Below are 22,868 nucleotides of genomic sequence, written 5' to 3'. Positions count from 1 at the left end.
CAAAATGCAAATAGACAAATTAGCTATTTACCAGGCTTAGAACAGGACATGTAAGTTTCGAGCTCATGGGGAAAGATTTGAGTCTCTCTCCCCCCAATACAGAAATGACTTATAGGAGCTGCAGAAACTTCATTCAATGCTTGCTGTTATGTCTGATTAAGCACAATATCAGTTAGTGGTAGACACGGAGAATAATCACAAAGGTAAACACTGACAGCTGTCAAATTATCCATCAGCTCTAGGTGTTAAATTGTCACCTAGAAATACTACCAGGGTTCATTGTGGGCGTATATTGTTAGTCTAGAAATAATTGCACTTGACACTGAGATGAGAATAGAGTCTGCCTCTTTTGCAGTGAAAGCAGTTCTGAGATACAAGGTCTGCCCCTCACCGGCTCCAAAAACAGTACAGAAAGGATAGTACAGTACAGTAATCAGAGAGAGACACAGGAATTAACCATCCCTGCACTTTGTCCAACAAACAAGTTTATTGTTAAGAACAGTTATCTACCAACAGTATTAGACTCAAAGTTGCATTATAATGAGAAATGTGTGGATACTAAGATTTTATTTTTTTTTAAAGCGCAATTTGACAACACTTTTGTAACAAATAACTATCATTAAATATGAAACTAGATGTTCTTTAAAGGATTTTGGTTATGGGTTTTCTTAGCATTCTACCCACCTGGAGAATTGGGGTTTGTTCCTGGATAGCTCCACAAATTGTAATTTGAGTAGGAAAGAGGAAGTTGCACACCCAGGTATTTCAAGTCAATGCTCATTGTTGGGTCCACAGAATTCAACTTCAGTCCCACTGCAGGAGGCAATTATTAGTGTCAATGCAACAAGATATTGGGGGGGGGAGAAGTGAAGATATTTATTAAAATGACATATTAAGTTATATATTGGTTTCTAGCATTCACCCATTTTTAAGAGATACAGAAAGACCATTGGTGACTCTAGCTGTTACTTATCATGGATTTGCAGCAGGTGTGAATCAAAGAGCATTTTACAGGGATGGAAATCAAGAAAAAAAATGAATGACTTGATATTTTTTTGATTGCTACTGAAGTTTCTGTGGAAATTTAGCAACCAGAATAACAACGTTCTATTCATTTCCAAAATAAACGTGTTTTTGTTGTTTTTGTTTTTTTTTTTGTTTGCCTTTAGAAAGTTAGCACCATTTACAGCCTTGAAGGCTAGAATTACTCCCTGAACGAAACCAGTTGACTATTCGAGCTATTTTTGTGCAAAAGTACATGCCACACACCACTCACAGTTCAGTTTCAACCAGCAATGAGAGGCGAGAGTAAACCACATTTTACTTTTGAATAAATGGGTGGGGCGTGAGATGACGATATAAAAACAAAGTCATATTCAGTATTCAACTCTCTCAGGACCTCAGTAGCCCTTTTTTTTTTTTTTTTTTCTCCCCCACACTATCCTTACATCCTTATAGATAAGCTTGAAATTAGGTATCCTGTCTTCTCAGCACTTTGCAATAAATCACCTTTCTTACTGGGGGGGAGGAAGCACAGGGAAAATGAAACTAAACAGTCTTGTTGATTAGCACCACAAACACTTAATTGCCTGTTGATATCTTCCTTCATCGACTCCCCCAGAATGATTAAATTGAAAGACTTGACTTAGCCACAACAGGTATCTTTATGAATCGGTAAGGATACAGGAACACTGGACACCGAGAGGAAGAGGGAACTAGCTAGTAAAATTTGACTTAGCACCTTTTTCAAAAAATTATTACATGGTGAATTCAAGAAGTGACTGCTGTCAATCAAATTCAGCTCAGTCTGGAGTAAAGAATATTTATTTAGATTTTTAGCTAGAGAAACCTACGGAGGTTGCTTCTGTTGCCAACAAGTCTAAAATTATTGTGCTAAATATGCACTTTTTGAAATAAAAAAATGTATGACTTGACAGCGCTTAAGACACGCAGAGTGTATCTGCTGAAACCTTGTGTTGGTAGCGCACATTTATGCTCATAAGTGGCAACACAGTCACCTGGTTATTGGCAGCCTGCAAACAATCAACATGGAACAAGTCTCAGATGTGGCAGTTAAAAATGAACATCTTTATCAAAGACAGTCGAGTGAGATGCACAAATCTACATAGCAAAAGAGAGCAGCAAGTCAATCTAGCGTTTTGTATAAAAATATGTCAACTGCCAAATGTCAAGATGGCGTCTATTTCTATTCAGAGTGAATTTAAAATAAAAAGGCAAGAGTACACAGTTTATGTTTCTTGACATTTCATTTGAATTATTCTGTCACCTTCAACAAGAGGCCTACGTTTTTTTAACACTCGAACAAAAATAAAAGCATTACCCGTACACAAAATGGGATTATTTCTGTTTAGGGTCATCAAATAAAAAAAAAAAAAAAAAAAAAAACACACACACACACAAAAAGCAGAGAATGACTCCAACATGAAGCACATCATGGAGTGAACACTGACAGCCTGAAGAGAATAAATGCTAACAGTAAGTGTATGTCTGTACGGACAGCACCGAACATGACAGGTAAACTATCATTTTTATCATTTTCAAGTCATCCCCAGAGTACTGCTAAGTTTCAGCTGCTGTAGTCAAATAGCAGCAAATTAAGAACCTCCTCCTTAATAATTGTCTCCTCTCTTCATCAGTGGCAGCTGCTAACTCTGAAACATGATGCCAGACAACAGTGCCTTTGATTTTCAGGAACGTGCTAGGGGTTTCAAATTGGCTCAGAGAGAAGAGGCAACCCATCATGCTGAAGTGGCAGTACTCCAGCAGAGGCTTTCCTCCTAACGTGCTACAGTTGCCTTCCCATCTTTCAAAGCATCTCCTCCTGCAGTCCCAATACCTGGCAAAATCTTTAGGACCACCTCTTCCAACACATGCTGCAATCCATCCTGTATCTTAATGCTAGTCCCTATGGGAGGTACTGACAGTTTCCTAGCAAACCTGGAGTACTTCTCTTTTCTCTATCTGATGACTACGTTCATCAGTTCCATTTTCAGCAAATGGAAAAAAAAAAAAGTGACAGGGCAAGGGGCAGTGGCTCTGAACTAGAAGAAGGGAGATTTAGATTGGACGTTAGGAAGAAGTTCTTCACTATGAGGGTGGTGAGGCACTGACTCAGATTGCCCAGAGAAGCTGTGGATGCCCCATCCCTGGAAGCATTCAAGGCCAGACTGGATGTGGTTTTGAGCAACCTGATCTAGTGGGAGGTGTCCCTGCCCATGGCAGGGGGTTGGAACTGGGTGATCTTTAAGGTCCCTTCCAACCTCTCCTGGCTCAAAAAAATCCCTTCTGTGACTCTATGATCTTGTTTCATTCACACTACATCCAGGGCAGACCTCTAAGAGCTCTCTACTGCTCTTCTTGATGGCTTTGTAAAGGTAGAAGAAGGGAACATCAGCTCAACACTAGCAAGAAGCAAAGGCACCCCCCCTGCAAACAGTTGCAAAAATTGACGCATTTGATGTCACCATACACGTGCATGAACCATTTGAGACAATCCATAGTTCTTCAGAGTAGAAACTCTGCCAGAACCCAAAATAAATAGCATCAGAGTCAAGATCAGTATTTGGAGTCACAATTCCTACAGCATTATAATTATACATGAGAAATTCAGGACCAGATCCTCCAGAGCACGAGGCACATGCTGCTTCAATTTGGATCCGTTTCTTCACCAGCTGCTCTGATGCCTATGCCAAAGCCATCAGTCTCAGGACTGGCATCACCAAAGACTTTCAACATCATCAGTAGAGAGAATAAGTTCTGCTGTGTAGATCACTGACTTTCTCCTATCTGACCTCAGGACAAAACAGCATAAGAGAGCCCACAAACTGCAAGTACCTTGCTTGGCCCTTCTATGTGACTAGTGGACCAGGATCTACAGCAACTCAAAAAAGCAGACTCCAACAGCAGAAAAGTTGTCTTTGTTAAGTGTTCTGGATTTCTAGCTCCATCTCCTCTCTACAAGGACAAACTCCTTACAAAATAGGCATGGCCTGAAGTCTGAAGGCTCACCACCTTCTACAAAAGGCATATAATGCCATGAATCCTCTTGCAGTATGTGTATGAGATTGAAACATCTTTTGCTTCCTCCATCTCTTCTGGTTACCAACATAAATGTGTGAAAACAAAAATATCTTTACTGGCTGGTTGAAACCACTTTTAAAGCCTCTAAGAAAAAATTGGGTCAGATATTTTAGATTTTCTGTCATAGCCACAAGCAGCAAGAGGGCAACTGACCGCAGTTTCAGACAGTTTTCCTTTTATATTCTCCTACTTGTACATACACCCACCTACACTGCTGAACAACCAGTGTTTGAAAAAAATAACCAACACCAGATGTGAATGATATTAGACATACATGGTATTATATCCAGTAGGAAACTATCAACTCTGTATGACTGAGTGTAATACACAACCAGCTGCAACAGCATCCACACTGCACACCTACCTTCCTGAAGACTAGGATGTATTACTTGCTTATGCCTTAAGGTTTTCAGCTCTTCCATCAATTCCTTTTCCAGTACTTGTATTCTTGCTTGGCAATCTGCTCAAAAAGTAAAATGAGACAATGTGTAAAAAGCATTTAACATGCAAAAAAAAAATGACTTAAATGTTTACATTTCCAGTGTGCCCTCACAAGCTCCCTTACTGTGAGGAACATTCGCTTGCAAAGAAAAAAAAAAAAGTACCTGGATCATTTGTAGTCAGCAAGGGAGCCTGAAGGTTCTGTGACTCTTCTCCTCCAGCTCTATCAACAGTGTGAATGTCAAGAGCTTCCTACACACATAAAGAGCCTTGAATAAGATGCCTCAAAAACACTGACTTAGATGCCAACTAAGCCACATGAAATATCATTGTAATATTCCAAATTCAAGACTGTTAGACAAATAAGTATGCATTATTTTATACAGAACCCTAGATCCCACTATTTCTCCAGAAATCATTAAGTAAGACAATGTCATAATTAGCTTAGGGACAAGATAATAGCTCTGGAAGGAGGCCATAACTCTCACAACTCATTTTAAAAGAAAACATACCTTCTACTTCTAAGTACAAAGAGATTGAAAATGATACATTTTTAAAGAGTTTTGAATTTTACTCAAACCAGTCTGGTCTTACCTTTGATGCAAAGGACACAAAGAGGACGCCATCAACATCTTCAAGGTCTGGCTTAACATCCGGAAGGATGCTCCCAGGCCCCAGAGGGCTGTTCTTGCTCGTTATTACAGGTTTCCCTAGACCTTTAGGAGGCCGACCAGCTTTGGAGATTTTCAGTTTCCGCGGCCTTCCTCTTTTAGTTGTACCTGATGACATGGCGTTTTGATTGCTACCAGCGCCTTTCATGGACACAGGATTCTTCAGTATTCCAGGCTTTTTTCTTCCACAGATCTCTTTATCTGAAAAGTGACAGCTTACAGAGCCCCTGAGATTAAAATTAGGTGATTTAGATAGAACCCATTGGGCCTCTTTGATTGACGAGTATTTCTGCGACAGTTTACTCCCAGGAGATATTTTTTTCATAGCTATCTCCTCAGTTACAGGGGCTGCATCTGTGCAGGAATCTTTGTGATTTTCAAAACAAACAGGCAAAGAATCCAGTATTGCACTCAAAGGGGATTTATCCTTCTTGCAAGAGGACAGCATGGTCTGCGGCAGCTCAGAGATCTTCACTGTGCTCTTTGTGACTGCACACGGTTCCAAATAGACTACGGGCATCTTCCCACTATCCAATTTTAACATTTTTGCTTTGGCAACACCTGAAGGACTGGTTAGCATGCGCTTCCTAGACCTGAATTCTCCATCATTCCCATCTGTTTCACTGCGCCTCCTCAGGCGCTTTTGTAGGATGGGATCATCATCATCAGTGTTGGAATACTCATCAGTTTCTTCATCTGTGTCTTCCTGTTTCACAGTTATTCCTTGTGTGCAAATACTTGTCTCGTAGTCATAATCATCGACGGGCTCCTCTTTAATGACTACGTTGAAGTGTCCATTTGGGTCCACTGGGGATGCTACTCGGGAACTGCTTTTGTAGCTGCTAGTAATGGGACTGTGCAGGGGGAAAGGGGAAAAAAAGTAAACACAGACCTGTATCAAATCTCCTCCTCCACCAAAATTCTACCATTTCCCATAATCCTCTCTGTATGTATCATAAAGAACTTCCAAAATACTCCCAGGCATGAGTCTGCTAAAGAAGCTGTCATTTACAAGCTTTCGTTTTAAGCAGTAAGCATTCAAACAAACAAAAAACAACATAAGGCATCACTGAAAACAATACAACTTCTTATCTGAAGGCAGCAGCATGATTTCCTTCCCCAGGAATATCAGGATTAACGTTCGCATTTTTCCTATTTAAGGCTTAATATGAACTCATGCTAAGTTATGATGTTTTAAATGCTTAGAAGTGGACTTAGTTTGCTGTATATCTAATTGCCACCTTAGGAAAGCCACTGTACTTGAAAAAAAGAAGCCAAGTGAGTGTTTAATGCACTTCAATTTACATGATTTAACTGAAATTTTAGTTAATTTATCTTGAAACCTCATGCAGAAAACTCCTAAATGAAACTATTTTTTGAAAACATCTGCAGAATGTTAACCAGGTATTGAACCATGCTCCATCTTCCACACTCCATCTGAGTACTGACCGAACCAGAATTTGACACAGCACATGCTGGACACTGCAGTCACACTCCCAGGTGATGGGTTGCTTTGAGTGACAGCCCTATCAGTCAGAAAACTACAGTCAGCAGTTTCGTTAAGAGCATCAAAAGCTGGCTCCTCAGCATCATAAGAGAAAGCTAAGATATGAAACCAGAAATTCAAACCCAGTACGAACCTCAGAAAGTAACAGTCAGAGCACTAAACATTCCTAAAGATGTCAGATGGCATTCCAACATTCTCTGTGTATTACACAGCATTATATATTAAAATTATGTTAAATTATTAAAATTGCATTAACATCATGTAGTTACTCAAGTATTATTTATGTATCAATATTTGTGTTAATGTTGACAATTTCAATAATTTAACAGTTTTAGTAATATATTATATACATTATATAAAGGGAATGTTGTGGGTTTTTTTAATAGAGTTTATACAGATTTATACGTGTCCTTCCCTCCCTATGCAATGACCACCCTCAGCCGAATCCCAGACTGGGATAGAGGAAGGGGAAGAGGAGGAAGAGGCTGCTTCCGCCTCCACAGACTGAGGACATACAGGAGAAAAGCTAGGACACATAAGAGTCACAACATGGAGCTGCGAGTCTCCAGCTCACAAAGACAGGCTGTGGTGTATGTAAAACAGGGAGCAGACCGTCAGGATGCAGCTTGATATGTTTACATATAACATTCCTAGGAACAAGACAGAACCTATCTAGAAAATCTGCCACAATTCAGAAGGTCAGCGAGTAACCAGAATTAAGCTGGAAGCAAAAACCTGCCTTGAAAGGGAATGGCGTGCTACAGGAGAGTTGCACACCACTCCTGTTTTGTTTACCATCTTATCTGGTCATCAAGTTCTCTATGAAGTGTTTCTAGCTTTCATTTCATTAAGGATGTCAAATATAAGATTAGTAAGACTTTCTTCTTCAAGGACTTTACCATGAGAGAAACTGCAAGATGATACGTTTAGAGGTTCTGGACAACTCCAATTTCTGTCACAGCAAATACAGAGGTTTGTTCAGTACAGCAAACCCACTGTCAAAGTGAATGGAATTAAGGAATCTCATTAATCTGCTATTCTACCTGAACATTCTCTAAAATAAAAAGACAAAAAACCTAATGAGCTTGCTGGCCAAGAATAAATTTCTCATCTGAGTTTCACTGTTTCCAATTAGAAGCCCAGTAAAGCCTGGACTTCTCCAGACATTTTTCTTTATCCCTTGCAAGATGCATTACTTTCTAGGCAAGATGCATACCTTTCTATGAGGGATCTGGACAGTACCCAAAACAAAGAAGCCCTGCTGTAAAAAAGAAACGTGTAGGCACAAATGCTATTTTAGTCTGCATATTGCAGACTGTGAGCCAAATGAAGACAAGAGTGAGCTATCATCCATGTGTGTACGTATGAGAAGATCAAACACTTGCCCAAATGCTCACCAGCACTTGTTTAGATTTGAAATTCAGAAGTTTCTTCTTAGTGGTAATTTGTTTTGGCTCTTCACCTGTGATGTGCACTATTTCCAACACGAGCAGCCACAGAAATACCCTTATATAGGCTCTTCCTACATGCTGTGGGAAAATGAGCCACACCGGTTTGTCCTCTCAAAATCCCCTGCTTAATCAGAGATCAGGTAGAAATGCTGAGATGATGTCTGAACTACCTTTTTCTTGGCCTGATGTGGGAAAATGCTCATATTTAAGCATATTTATACCCCCAAATAATATATTATTTGGTACCTCACAACTAAACAGTTAAAGCAGGGAAATCGTTGTCTTGCATTTTGCTAAATTCATCTGTTTAGCTGCTCTCTTACTGGAAGTACTGACATAGATGGGTTTTTCCAAGTGGATACTTCTAAAGCACACCGCAGAACACATATCTGGATTATCTGGAATTAATCCAGCAATTGTAGCAATCTGTGATTGAGCTTTGATGGGTGATCACTACAGCATTCTTCCAAAGGAAGTCAACGAGGAAAGAAAATTGAACTGTCAAACTAAACACAAGACACCTAAACTAGACAAACAAGTCTATAGGAACATTAAAAAAAAATAATCTGTATTTTTAAACCAAGAATTTCAAAAGATCTTGGAACAAGAAGGGTGAACCAGCCTGCAAGATTTGTGAACTGGTGAATTTTGCCTGGGGTTCCCTCTATAACCCCAGCATCCAAGAGGCTGCAGGCATAAACATTCATTTACAAGTGCCCACAATTCAAATTAAACATTTCTTTTCCTTACAGTGCACCTGATGAAACTGAACATACTACCACAACACAGAAGAAAATACACCAGCTAGTATAATGAGAAGAATCCTTTATTTGCAAAGTGCGTTACCAACTCCAAATTATAATTATCCTCAGGTACATGCACCATCCTACACAGCTCCATTCGCAGCAAGACAAAGCCTCTGGTCAGCAAGCCTGCACACTAGGGGAACTATCACCCCCCACGGCACTAGGAACCCCACTTCCTTGGGGAGAGTTGTCTGAGAGGCTGCAGCTCCCAACTTCTAGCTCTTCAACACACATGAATCAGCCCAAATCACTACCCTGCATAAAGGCAAGATAGCACCCATCAACTTATGGGTAAGAGCTTGCCTACAAAAAAAAGCACAATTATATTTGTTGTTTGATAAAGAAAAATGCCTCTTCTCAACCCCTTCCTTGAAAGGTTGTTGTATTTATGAACAGATCTCGGCTGCATTGCATGAGAACCGCGTGAAGAGGTCTGAAGGTACAAAGGAGAACCAGTGCCCTGAAAAACTCCAGCACAGAAACAGAGTTCTGCCAGTTCTGAGGTGAGATCTTTTCTTCTGTTTTCAAGTACAGAACCTGGCTTTTTCACACAGATTACAAAGCTTAAAACAAAAGGCTGGACAAAGCTTGAGGTCTGTTTTAGGAATGTGGTAACATCTATTCATCAAATGATAAATACTTCCTAGCCCAGGGCAGAGAAAAACCCTGTACAGGCTCCCTCTGTGAAGCTTTTAGCAAACTTTAGAAGTAAATTGGAGTAGATAGGTGAATTTAGAGGTAAACAGGAGTTGGACTCAGTGATCCATATGGGTCCCTTCCAACTTGGGATAGTCTATGATTCTAAATTTGTCTTAGATGAGAAACTAGAGAACACTACTAATACACTCTGAACCAGAAGAAACGGAGCCTTCCAACTTGTGTCACCAGTTCTTCAAAAGAAGGTCCTTGAGTCCTTAAAATTATTTTATGAAGTAAGTAAAAATCGATATTAAGATAAAATTTTACTAACTTTTCAGTCATTAATTTCAGAGATTTGCTGGTTTACTTAAAATACGTGAAGTTATCTGAACACTGTTCCATGCTGTATTTTTTAGAATTAAAGATTGCCCATCCTGTCTGAAATCAGTTTACTTTCAGTCTTCAAGATGTGTTTCTCTAAAATTTCCACTTTTTGAGAATCTAAGCATTCTTCTCTAATACAATGGCATTGGGAGGTCCTGCAGAAGAAAGGTTGGGACACCAGACCCCAAAGCAATTCCCATGGTTGTAAGAATAATTACAACGAGAAAGGCTCAAAGAATGGAGAATGTCTTTGTGATTCAGTTTTGCAGTTACTCAAGAGTCAAGAACAAGCTTTCCCGCAAGAAAAAAACAATCCAGCAAACCTCTGTTCTCTCTAAAACACACTAAATGTAGTACAGCCTTTGAAACAAACTATAATTATGTCATAAGTACCACATTTTTCTTCCAAGAACTGACCTCTAATTACACCATCACCCTAATAGCCTAATTACATTGATAAAGTAGTTACCTGCAGTTAAATCATTTCTTGGCATACTGATCTACATAAGGATGCTTTTGTTACTCAATCTTTGGCAGATTAAGTCAGAGACGGACCTGAAGTGGCAGGAGAGAAACAGGCTTTTTTCTTTAAACCGTTTCTTCAGGTTTGAAGTACTTCTAACATCTCTTGACAAAAATTAATTACTCAATAAATCTGCTGTTCCATTACTTACGTTTTGAAAAGTAAGATAAAGTGTAGTAAAATTATAGGCTTGGCCAGACTTGCTTGCCAAACCTAAACGCTTGTTGTTTAGCAGAAACCCAAAGGTTCAATGCTACAGAGAGGTTCTCGGTGTACGCTGGACTGCTTTACTGCTATTTGTGAGAAGTTACAATGGCTCCAAAAGTCAAACCCGGATAAGCACGTAGCACAGAATTATCAAACAGCAATTTAAGGTCTGAGCAGTGGCACAGTCATTCAGAAGTACTTTCCTAGGTGCAGATTCTCTCACATCCCAGCACACATGAAGTAACTGACTACCCAAAGACAGGCTAACCTCATTCTTCCTCAGGGCTCGAAGAATTCACACAAGCAGTTATTGACAAAACAGTGGCATGCTGCCAGTTACAACTGCCTTGCGGAAATCCCTACACACACCCAACCTAAATACCCTTACACCCCACACACCCTCACCCATCCTCTAATGGAAAGAACTGAAGAAACAGACAGCATGGTTGTAAACAACCCTAAAAAGAAAGGCAACGTTTTGACGGCTGGAATGCACTGTGTTTAAAACTTTAAAACATGATATTTACTCTACTAAAATACTATGAAGGTTAAGAGAAACCCTTCAATATTTCTTTACAAAGGGAGTTAAAGCAACACAGGAAAAAATGCCAAACTCTTGTACTCCTCATTACTCTGCATTAGGAAATCCAGACTGATAGATGACCGTTTAAGGCAAAGAGCAGCTTTTACTAACATTAAGTGTTCCATCATTTCAGGTCAAGCAAACTTTAGCTGCAAAGATCTGTCTAATGACCATCCCATTACCTGATGTTTTACCAAGTTCCCCCACTCCACTAGTAACTTGTTGTAAAAACAGAATGTTAACTCACCTTTCAGAGGCTTCCTGTTTTAGCTTTGGCATATCACCCGAAGCCAGGTCAGTGTCCAGGAAACCCATGAAGTCCCTTTCTGCATTAAAGGATTCTTTTTCCATATCAATGTCCGATGGGTTCTGACCAATGAATGAAGAATCTAAACTCCTCTGATGCAAACCTAAGGCATCAACTTCAGCAGGGCGACCACGAAGGCTGGCAGAACTAAAAACATTACTTCCTTCCAGTTCTAAGTTACTGTTTTGTTTCACATCGCGCTGAGGCCGACTATTCAACCCATCATCTCTGAATCCCTTAGCAAAAGGATTGTAATCTATTTTCAGCTGGGTAATCTGGATGTTCTGGTAGGCCGTAACTGCAAAGAACTCAGTCTGCGGGAAGGTAAACGTGTGGACATCAGGGCCGTTGAGCTGAATGACTTCTGTGGCTTTGTCTGCAGGCACCAAGTGAAGTCGCGGCAGGTAGCGGTGCATCGAGTGCAGGATTATGTGACCCTCCTGGTCCAGGGTGTTGTTGGTGAGTTTCAGTTTGTAGAACGACACCGGCTGGTGCATCCAGTAGCGGCCGGTGGAAGGCGACTGCGGGTGAATGAACACTCGCCCGAGGACGTGGGGTTCTGCCTTCCCGCTGGGCTCCCACCAGCGGCCGTTCCACTTGTACCGGTAATTGTCCACGGGGGAGATGTCCATGACCAGGATGTATTTCTGGCCAGCATCCAGGCCTGTAATCCAGTACCGGCAGTACGGGAACATGCGCCTCCCCTGCTTTGTCAGAATCATCTCGGTGTTGCGATGGTAGAACTCGTTCCACATGCTGTTGTTATCCAGGGTGACAGTGATGCCCCCCGAGACGCAGTCAGCGGGGAGGCAGGTCTTCATTTTGGATTTGACTGGAGCTGACACGCTGCTGGCAAGAGCACAGGCATCGCGGTTGGCCACTAGGATTCCTTGGTCAGCTTTCCCGTTCCCCTGCTGTTGTTTCAGGATGACAAAGAAAGCAGGTGCTGTACCAAACACTGCCCCGCCATCCCGGTTACCCAGCACGATCTGCTGTTTCTCCATGATGAGCAGTTTTATAAGCTCTCAAATCAAAGTCAACTTCTGTGCAGTTCTGATAATCCTCTACATGTGGTCACCTTTCTGTAGAGAAAAAAAAAAAAACAAAGCCAGTTGAAGTTATTGAAATACATTCTCTCTTCTAAAAAGGTGTAAAAGTCTCATGAGAGATCCTGTCTATAACAGTTCTCCACATTAAGAACTTAGAAGTCAATCACTACTCTAAAATCAAGCACAATTAGGACGTATCAAGTCAAGTCTGCTTGTGCATATGCACTTCAGGCCTCAGAGATGCGGGGTACAATATCCTTAAAGTGCATTTTCATGTAATGCTTTGCCACAACAGGGCTCTTTGCTTTGGTCAGTGCATCAAAGCGTTCTTTGTTCTGATACTGGCTCAACTTTTTAGGTTTGCTTAAGAAACAACATTTAGCAAACGTGCAGAAGTTTTCAGGACAGCAAACAGCACATTTCTGACACAAAGGCAGAAGTCATTTGCTCTTGCCAGAAATAAAGAGGTCCCAGCGCTCCTCTGGGAAAGGGAGAAGAAAAAACATTGTTTTCCTCAAATTTCTTTATTGAGAAAGATTAAGTTTGTGCGGTCAGGATTTCTTCGGGATCCCTTCCCTCCCCATAAACTTGAGATCTTCTAAAAGCTTGTTCAAGACAGAAACAAAGAATGGAAGGGCCAAAACACTTCAAATGACTAAGCTCGGGGAAAAAATAGGCCAGCTAACCTCCCAAAAGGCCATGCAGCTAAGATAAAATAGAAGAATGAAAAGCACTGGGCAACCTTAGCTACCTCTATTTCCTAAATTATGAAAATATTTGAAGTAAAGTAAGAAAACATTGGTACTGATATGATTACCCTAATCACTGCTTAGGAAACTAAACAGTTTCCTCTACCAGCATATACATAATTCCAGTGTTTTGCGTCTAACCCACATGGGAGTGTTTTATCAATATGCTAAGACAATAAAAAATATATACTGCTTAAGCAGGTTGGCACATTTTAAGTAGTTCCAGTGCCTCACAAGACTGCCATTCCCCCACGCAGATATTTGTATTTTAAACACGATTACATACGGAACGCCACAGCAAAAAGAACAGCCCATTTTTGTATCAAATGCATAGCTGGGGGGAACCAGAAACCTGAGACAGGAGTGAATCACCAGCACCAGGAGTTAGCTGGTTGAAAGCAATCAGATTTCTGCTCAGATAATTAACTCAGGCTCACAAGTTTTAAGTGAATTAGGTCTTCAGTAAGACACGTGTGTTTTGTTAGGACCGCAGTACTGTAGGAGGAAGCACGCTGTCCAAGCCAGCAGCCACATGTATATGGGAAATGACCTCAAAACTCAGGAGATGGGCAATTTATATCCTGTGATGAACAGACTCGACACCTAGGAAATACAAGAGACCTGCTTCTACTCTTTCAACTCGACGTTTTAGAATTTCATGTAAAAGTTAAATTAGGAGGGGCAAAAAAGCCTTCTCCACAGGTTTGACCTGTGAAGTTACAAGACATGGCTTTCAGTTTTACTTTGAGGGGGAAATATTTACACACACACACAACACTACTGAAAGGAACACAAAATTAATTAGCTGTGCAAAACAGGCGTCATAACTTTTGTTTTACTAATGCTGCCTTGCTTTTTCAATAGAGCATTTCCGCAGTCCCCAAAAAGGCTTCCCTACAAAAGCTCTAAACTATAAAACAAAAAAAACAATAGAGAAATAAATGTCTATTAATATGACAGGTCTGGGGAGGGCAGAGAAAGCACTCATATTCTAAGCTGTATGTGATTTCCCACCGACCTACCATCTCTCTTCACACACAGCACGTTCGTATGTATACTGAACGTAGGATCACAAAGTGAGTTTGCATTAATGCTCTGCACCGTACAGCAAAACTGTAGTAGCTTATTGAGGATATACACTGTGTGATTTTAAATCTGGTTTAAGATGTACAGAAAGCCTTCAACTTTAACCTCACTTCAGGAAGAACTTACACATGCCAGAAATAAATTCAAGAGGTCTCAACAGCCATGCATTCAGCCAGAATTCAACACGTACAAAGAACTACTGAGCCAGTTTTTGCTTTCCAATATTTAAAGTTCCTACATGGCACTAAAAGTTATTTCTGCCATAAGCAGCGCTCACAGTTATCTAGCACGTCTGAGATGCTTGTGGTTGCAGCGTGATTAGAAGCAGTTACAGTAGCCAAGAGCTACGCTCCTTCAGCATTACCATCATCTATCACAAGAACAACTTCACATGTTTTATTACACTTGGTCAGACACAGTAGCCACTTCTATTGTAATGCGGCTTCAGTACGCCTTCTATTAGGGTGCAGAGTTTCTGCTCCGGGTCAGCGTGCGCACTTGCAAAGCCTCAAGCTCTGATCAGCATCGGCTGTTTCTCAGCCATCCCCAGACCTCAAGTTGGAGGAGAGGCAGCTCCCTAGGGAGCGAACCGGGTAAAAGCAGCGCGGGAACACAGCCGGACCCCTTCTGCCAGCCGGGCCGGCCCGGGGCGCCGCCGCGCTGCCGACGGGAGGAGGGCGCGGGCTCCAGTGGCAGCGGGCGCCGCCGTTCAACCGCGCGGCAGCGGCGCCTCCCGCCCGAGCGAGCGGCCGAGGCGGCGGGAGCCCAGCGCCCCCCCCCCCGCGGCCGGAAGGCTCGGCCGGGGGCGGGCGGCGGGGCGGGGGCACGTGCGGGGCCCGCGGGGCCGCCCCTCGGCGGGGCAGCGCCCGGCGCCAAGGGCGGTGCGGGCAGGGCAAGCGGCGGCGGCGGCGCGGGGCGGCTCCGAGGCGGGGCCTCGCGGGGCGGCGGCGGCGGCGGGCCCGGCCGGGCGGCGCCTCGTGGCGGCGGCGGCGCCTGGTGTTAATTTTCGCAGCTGGGGCGGGAGGCGCGCGGAGGCGGCGCGGGCAGGGAGCGGGGAGGGAGGGAGGGGAGGAGGGGGCCGCGCGGCCGCTGCCCGTAGTTACCGTGCGGCGGGGAGCGGCGGGGCGGGGGGAGCGCGGCGCTGCCCTGCTCCTCACGCGGACCGTGTGGCCGCCAGCTGGGGACAACGTGCGTGCGCACCGCTCTGACGTCACCGCGCCGCCCCGCGCGCACGCGCGCCGCCCGCCGGGCTCCCCCCCGCCCCCCCCCCTCCCGCCTGCCCGTCACGTGCCCGCGCCGACAGCGCCGGGCTCAGCTCGCGGGGCCGCGCCGCCCCGCGCCGCGTGCGCGCGCGGAACCTTCTGGAAGCGGCGCGGGAGCGGCCCCGCCCCGCCCGCCGCCGCCTTCGAAGCCCCGCGGGGCTCCCGGCCCCGCCCCGCTCCCCACGGCCCCGCCTCGGGCCGCGGGGCCGCCCCCGGCGCTGCCCCACGACGGCCGGGCGGCGGCGCAGGCGGGCCCCCGACGGGGCCCTCCCTCGGCAGCCCCCGGCCGCAGCCCCCCCGCCGCAGCCGGGGGAGGGCCCCCGGGGGCTCGCAGCACGGCAACCACATTGCGCAGGCACCGGGGAAACGTGCAGCAAGGCGCCACGCGGGCGTGTGGGAGGCAGAGCCCGGCAGCTCCTTCCCGGTAGCCTGAAGGATGTCGAGCGAGGAACCAAAGGAAGGCTCCGTGCAGAGAAACCGACTGAAAGCACATCCCGGACAACGCAGGGCTGGGCTGGTACCCGCAGGAGAGGCAGAGGGAGGCGTTCAGCTGGGTGCGGACACGGACGGGTCACACCCAAACGCTGCCATCCGCAGATCTGGGAGCGAGGAGAGAAGAAAGGCTCAGAGGAAGGCGCAGGCAGACGCCAACCCTCGCGAGGAGGTTGTGTTCTTTCCGCTAAGGTCATGCTCAGCCCTGCTCTGAAGCAGCCTCACACGATGGTTCTCAGTGAGAAGCTCCTCAAGTGCCTCAGCACGAGAAAAAGCCAAGGCTAACAGTCAAGTGCTTCTGTACGTCATGCAGCAAGTGGGAAGCCAGGGGAAGAAAGGAATCAGGAAAGCATTTCAGCTCAGTTGTACATCGAAAGCATTTATTGTAATTCAACTTGTAAACACTTCATTTAACTGCCTGGGTTAGGAATCCCCCAAGTACAATATCTGAATCCCAGATGCTGTCCACAATCCTCTCTCATGCTTTCTCCTTCCTTTCTATGTTCTCCCTTCTATCCCATTTTCTCTAAAAACACCATTTTCAAATCTCACATTTCATACTTCTGGACATTTCTCTCCTTTTGTCCTCCCTCCTCTGCCCTGGTCTCCCCATCTCCACACACCCTTCCTGTACAGACACACTCGTACAACCCCCAGGAGACTCCACACAGACGTTAAGGACCAACAGCACAGGCTTCCCCTGCACCGATCTTCTCGGTAGCCTCACAGGCGGGATGCACAGAGGCGCACTGTTAGAGGCAGGGCTCGGTGGTTTTACCACCAAGTTATCCGCACCTGGTTTATAACCTCATCACTATAAGCCTCCCTGTTAAGCATGCCAAAAAAATGCTTGCTGGTTACAGAACTTGGAGCGCTTCCAGCATTCCCTACACTGCAAGGCTACAGAGGAAGTTGTGATCGTGCACTTTCCACCACCAGAGAAAGTGGAAGGCACAAACTGCATCTTCTGGGCAAGACCCAAGCACGCCCAGGTGGGGAGCTGAAGGAACGGCTGCCATGGTACTGCTGCACAGACCTTACTCCAAAAGAGAAGTTACTTTTGCTCAGTGATCCTGACAAAGACGTGTATTCCTTTTATTAGGTATAGCGGTCATCACATTTTGGGGCCACAAGATACATTGACACACAATTTTATGTTAAGCAACACATTTCTGAATGGTGATAGGAAGGAAGTCTGTGCCCCCGCCCACCTTTAGCAAGAGGCCATTTACAACAACCACTCACCCAGAGCAGCTGCACTACGCCGAGAGGCAGATGGGGCCACAGACACACTGCACGTGTTCCCGTGATAAGAGAAGCAACACCAGGGACTGTTGATGCTGCCAGGGATTTTGCTACCAGTGTACCTAACTCGTACAGTAAGCCTTGCCTGGAACAGAAGGAGAGCCCTGTGTTTATCGACAGAGCAGATTCACCAGTACAGGTCAGAGAAGTTCCACCAGCTCAAGTAGCCCCATTCTGAGCAGTTTACAGCTGACAAGAAACCAGAGCACTGCAATAAAGAACTGTCTCTTTTGATCAGTAACAACAGCAGTTTTAAGCCTTACTTGTGCTAGACACCAACTGGTAACAGAGAAAGGAACTGGCATGCACCACCTGCATACTGCCCTCCACAATCAGTGGAGTCGCTGGATAGTAACCAATAACGCAACGGTCATACCAGAAACTCTGAAGTTCACCACCCAGCAGTGCTCTCCCTGCTTCACAGAGCCTCAAAAGCATAAACTACAAACTTTTCAGGCTGCATTTCCCAACACTATTTCCCAAAACACGGTATTTTGAGCGTGTGTCATGCAAACCACATGCCTTCTTTCAGTAATGCCTGCAAGCACAGAGCACCAATTCCCAGCCTCGCCACTACAAATAACACAGCCATTGTAACTTTCAGCAACCAGCAGGCCACAGAGTGCTAGCTGGAGCTGCACTGAAAACCAAAAACCAAACCAAACCAAAACAAAAAAAGATTCCATAGCAGACCACCAGCTGGAGGGTCACAAGGCCCAGGCTTTGCTAGGTGGGTATGGGGAGAGCAAGGCAGCAGGCAGACACATAGGCAGAACTTCAACGGTTGCAAACCTGCGGAAAACACAAATGAGGTGCTGATGGGCTGCTGGTGTTTTTTTGCTAGCAGTCATCTCTTCAGTCTGAATACGGAAAACCCTACTGCACAAGTCAAGATACACCAGACTTGTGTCAGATGGCGTACTTTCAGATATGGTATATGAAAGGCACTACTACTGGAGCAGAACGGGGGCTTTCAGCTCTCACATTCACTAGCTAAAAGTGACAGCAGCTGAAACTACACTCGCTAGCTGGAAAGGACAGCTACCAAAACAACCATGCCAATACCCAGCACAAGTGAGTCAGCAGAGTCTTAGTCTTCAAGTCTGCCAGTAACAAAGACCAGGCGGCCCTGAAACCCATACCAAGTCCCAAGTTGTGGCCACAAAAAACACTTATAGAGACCTGGAAATCCAGTGATGTTATAAATAGCAAGAAGCGTTGTGCAATGTGTACACTAGTGGGGTTAAAATACAAAAATACACTTTCTTTAGCCAATGCTTTGCCACTTGGGAGAATGATTAACGCAGTAGCACGCCGCAAGAAAGTCTGTTAATTCTCAAACTCCATGTTGGATTAAACTGCTCCTCTCAACGTATACAGTCCCATTTCTGTACCATTACTTGTCCCACTGCTCTCCAACTGCTTCTCCAGAAGAGTTTTGGCCTGCCAGAGCTCAGCGTTTGCTGTACACAGATGTCACATCGTATATAATGGCTCTCAACCCCTGGGCTTAGGCAACAAAATCCTACCCCAAAACTACTTAACAAAAAGAAATAGTTTACACCACTTAGTTGTGACAGAGAAGTAGTTGAAGCTCTTCCTTCAGCTACAATGAGGAAGTATAATTTGATGTCAAGAAGATTACAGGTGTAAGTCGTGGTAGAACCTAGCTATAGCCTAAGATTAAAAAAAAAAAAAAAAAGACAGTTTATTTTAAGAAATGGATTGTTGCTGGGGAAAATAGTAAGAAAAAAGAAAATATAGTAAGAAAACTGTTTTTCCAGATTGTGGTTTCCTTGTTGATGCAAACATACTGAAACGCATGCCCTACCTGCACAGACAACTCACATCCCCAACATGCAGGAATGACGCAGCTTGTGAGATGTCAGATTTCAGCTCAGAACATGACTTTGTAGTAAAACCCAACTCACTTCGCACCACCCGGAGCCCTGACTATTCCCAGCTGACTAGCTGGTAGCTCAGGAAGTGCTTCACAGACTGACAGCTGCACCCCTGCAAAAGCTGCCGTTTCTATTCTGCGGGCAAACACTTGGGGGAGGGAGGAAATACCTGCACTGGCCTCTCCTATAGAAAAACTGCCAAGCGTGTCACAGTTTTCAGCCCCCCTTTACGTCAGTGTTTTGTTTGACACCATTAATCCCACAACGCAGTGTGCGATATCCAGGTCTCTAAGGAGCTACTGAGCGTTGGGGATACACAGAGATCCTCCCAAATACCAAACACTACAAAATGGAAACACAACCCCTTTATACTAGTTATAAACCACTGGGGAGAAGAAAGGGAGGGACATCAGTGTTTACTGTAAGTAACCAGTGTTTTACCTGTGTAGGTATTTACAATGTGTTATTATTTCAGTGTTTAAAATAAAGCCTTTTAGTTACTCCCCCTATTCTTCATAACATCATTAATAATGCTGAGTTTTTTTAATATCCTATTATTCCAACTATGGAAAGCTACAAGATAAAACAAGAAACCAAGCTTGTATGTTATCTCCCACCCAACGCTGGCCATAATCAACACCACCAATCTGATCAATTTCAGTCCCTTCACAGCCATCACAAAACTTTTACCGCATGTACAAATCTTCAGTTGAGGATCTTCTCCACATCATAGAAAAAAAATGAGAGCCAAAAATAAGAACATTCAGCAGAGCAAGTCAGGAAATTAAGGAAGACTTCACCTCAGCTCAGGGCTATGCTACTTGTTCAGCTCTTGCTTTGTAGAGATGCTTATTACTACCGAGTCGCCAGTGGCTCTAGTGCATCAAATTGTAACCATCAGGGAAACCCTATTCCCCTGTTAAGTTACAATAAAAGGAAAGTAACTGCATTTAAAGCACCACACTGTTGGTGATGGGTTCCAAGTTTCATATCCATCTTCGTTTCTGACTTATGCTGCGGTTAGGCCAACCACACAACATTAACATTAGCAAAAAGCACTGCACGAGTCAGCAAAACAGCACAACTCCATCATCCCAAGTATCTGTGTAACTGTACTTAGGTCACGATCTTGTTGGTTTCCAAATTGGCTTTTCCTAAAGATAGAGACTGTAGCAATGAACGTAAACATTTTCATTGTAGATATATTTTATCTGGCTTCCACATTCCATCTTCTTTCTTCTTTATTGTTTATATCCCTTACTGCCTTTCTATTTGGGCCTTCATTTGTTTTTTGTTAAACAGACTCTCTCCTCTGGCTACTTTCTTCTCATGACAAGTCTTCATCGTTCTTCTCACCCATATTGTTCTCACTTCATTCTTCCTTATCCAGATCAGACAAAGATCAGAAAAAGACACATCAAGGATTTACCATAGGCACTAGAACAGCCAGAATCCATCAGAAAAGGAAAGAATATTCCATCTTATTGTGAAGACAGAATCTTTGCCATCATAATTTGATGCTGGATTCTAAAGTCACACAGTACTTAAAAACAAAACAACCAAACAAAAATCCCACCACATCCTTAATTATTGAAGAACAAGACCTCAAGAAGAAAGTCTTGCTGGTATTGCAGCTAATGGGACTGTTGCCTACTTGCATATTACGTCTCCATTTTTTTTTTTGTAGATCCTCTGCTGCCTATGCAACGGCAAATGGACAAATGGCTGTTCTCAAGTGAAAGCTCTTCCTCACTCCTCTAAAGCAAAGATCTATTTCCACCGTGTCTGTAAGCATCTTGGACTTCCAAAAAAAATGTTTCTTTTATTTTTTTTCCTGGTAGACAACCAAGCAAGGTTTATTAACACGTGGGACTAACATTGGCTTCATCCAGTTGCATGTTAACCTGCCATGACAGACACAGCAGCATGTGCACCAACACTAGTAGAGTGTAATAGCTGGTGCTGCCTGACAGAATAGGTAAGTGAAATAATTCTGCCATCTCTGCCAGGAGTAAGAACTATGCTATTTTCCCACAAACACATACATAGGCACAAAAATGCTCGCTCACAGCAAGACTTTCAAGAAGAATCAATTCCCCATTCTGGTTCTCAATAGACTCACAGACAAAACAACCAGTGCCTGAGGGCACCAAAAGGGTGCTGCAGCAGCGTGCTGAGCGGCTGCGTTGGGCAGAGTGCCCTGGATCGCTATTTCCCCTAGCAGCCTGCCTTCTTCTTCACGAGACCTTCAGCGTTCAGTCTGTAGCGTCTTCAAATCTTCAGGGAGATTTGCCAAGCAAGAGAGAAGACGACCGGCGAGCTCAGCAGCAGCCACGCACCAACAGCGTCACAGCGTGAACGCACGAGCTCTGACAGCTCAAGGAACGAGGCGAACAGCACAAACCGCGCTACTGCAAGCCTCCTGGAAGCCGCTCCGCCTGCCGGGCTGAAGCGACAACCGCAAACCCTCACGCCTCCCGGCCACAAGCGCCGCTCCCCGCTCCCCGCTTCCCTTTTCACCCGGGGACTCCCCGCGGCGCCACCCCGGGGCTGGCTGGCGGCGAACTCGCCCCGCACGAAGCCGCGGCGGGGCCGGGCAGCGCCCGGCGGCGGGGGCCGCCCGCAGAGGGAGCGGCGGGGCGGGAGGGGACAGGCGGGGAGGGGCGGGGGCGCTGCCCAACGGCCGCCTCACGCGACGTGCCGGGGCGCACGCGCGGCGCCGCGGGCCAACGGCCGCCCGCGAGCCGTTACGCCCCGCCTCGGCCCCCCCACAGCCCCTCAGCGGGGCCCGCTCGGCAGGGGGCGGGCGCGGCCCGCGGGGCCGGGGCGAGGCCGGGTGACGGCAGGCGCCGGGCACGGTGGAAAGAGAAAGGGATGGGGGGGGGGGGGGGGCAGGGCCCCGGGAGGCGGCAGCTGCTGGGGGCCGAGCCGCACCGGACCCTTCCCGGGCGGCGGCGGGGGGAAGGAGGCAGCGGGCAGCCCCGCCGCCCCTCAGGGCCGGCACCCCCTCCCCCGGGACACCCGGTTCCTCAGGACACCCCGGCCCCCGGGACACCCCTCCCGCGGTGCAGGCGGCCCGTGCCGCGACCCCCGAGGGGCTGTGTGTGTGCGGAGCGCTCGCCGCCCTCCCGCCGCCTCTCCCCGGCCCGCTCGCCTCAAACGCGGCCCGGGCAGCGCGCACGTGTGATTGGGCGGCCGCGCTCACGTGACGCGCACGCCTCACGCCGCCTCCTCCTCGAGCGCCGCTCTCGGACCCGGGGACGCGGTGCTGGGGGGCACGGTCCGGCCCGGCCGCCTCCTACCTGCCTCCCGCCGCCGGCTCCGGGGGCGCCGCGCACCGCCCCGGCCCACGCGGCCCGCTCGCGGCTCCTGCGGCCTTCGCGTGCCACGCGCAGCCTCCCGCC

The 22,868-nt window shown here is 45.8% G+C and overlaps 1 protein-coding gene across 7 annotated transcripts in view; it reads right to left on the bottom strand.

Moving 5' to 3' along the window:
• Positions 1 to 22,868, bottom strand: part of MGA (MAX dimerization protein MGA) — a 64,377-nt gene extending 41,509 nt beyond the window's left edge. For 6 of the 7 annotated variants that reach the window (XM_032189072.1, XM_032189067.1, XM_032189069.1 and 3 more), the window contains exons 1-6: positions 22,767 to 22,868; positions 11,561 to 12,702; positions 5,137 to 6,067; positions 4,707 to 4,794; positions 4,466 to 4,561; positions 685 to 813 (exon numbers count right to left, since the gene is read on the bottom strand). In XM_032189072.1, coding sequence (XP_032044963.1) covers positions 685 to 813; positions 4,466 to 4,561; positions 4,707 to 4,794; positions 5,137 to 6,067; positions 11,561 to 12,624 — 2,308 coding nt within the window. In that variant the 5' untranslated portion in view covers positions 12,625 to 12,702; positions 22,767 to 22,868. Of the gene's footprint in view, positions 1 to 684; positions 814 to 4,465; positions 4,562 to 4,706; positions 4,795 to 5,136; positions 6,068 to 11,560; positions 12,703 to 20,264; positions 21,819 to 22,766 lie in introns of those variants that run through there. The other variant, XM_032189068.1, reaches the window with a different exon arrangement.

The sequence above is a fragment of the Aythya fuligula genome, chromosome 5, assembly GCF_009819795.1.
Source record: "Aythya fuligula isolate bAytFul2 chromosome 5, bAytFul2.pri, whole genome shotgun sequence".
NCBI classification, from domain to species: Eukaryota; Metazoa; Chordata; class Aves; order Anseriformes; family Anatidae; genus Aythya; species Aythya fuligula.
This window is presented reverse-complemented; position numbering and strand designations above follow the sequence as displayed.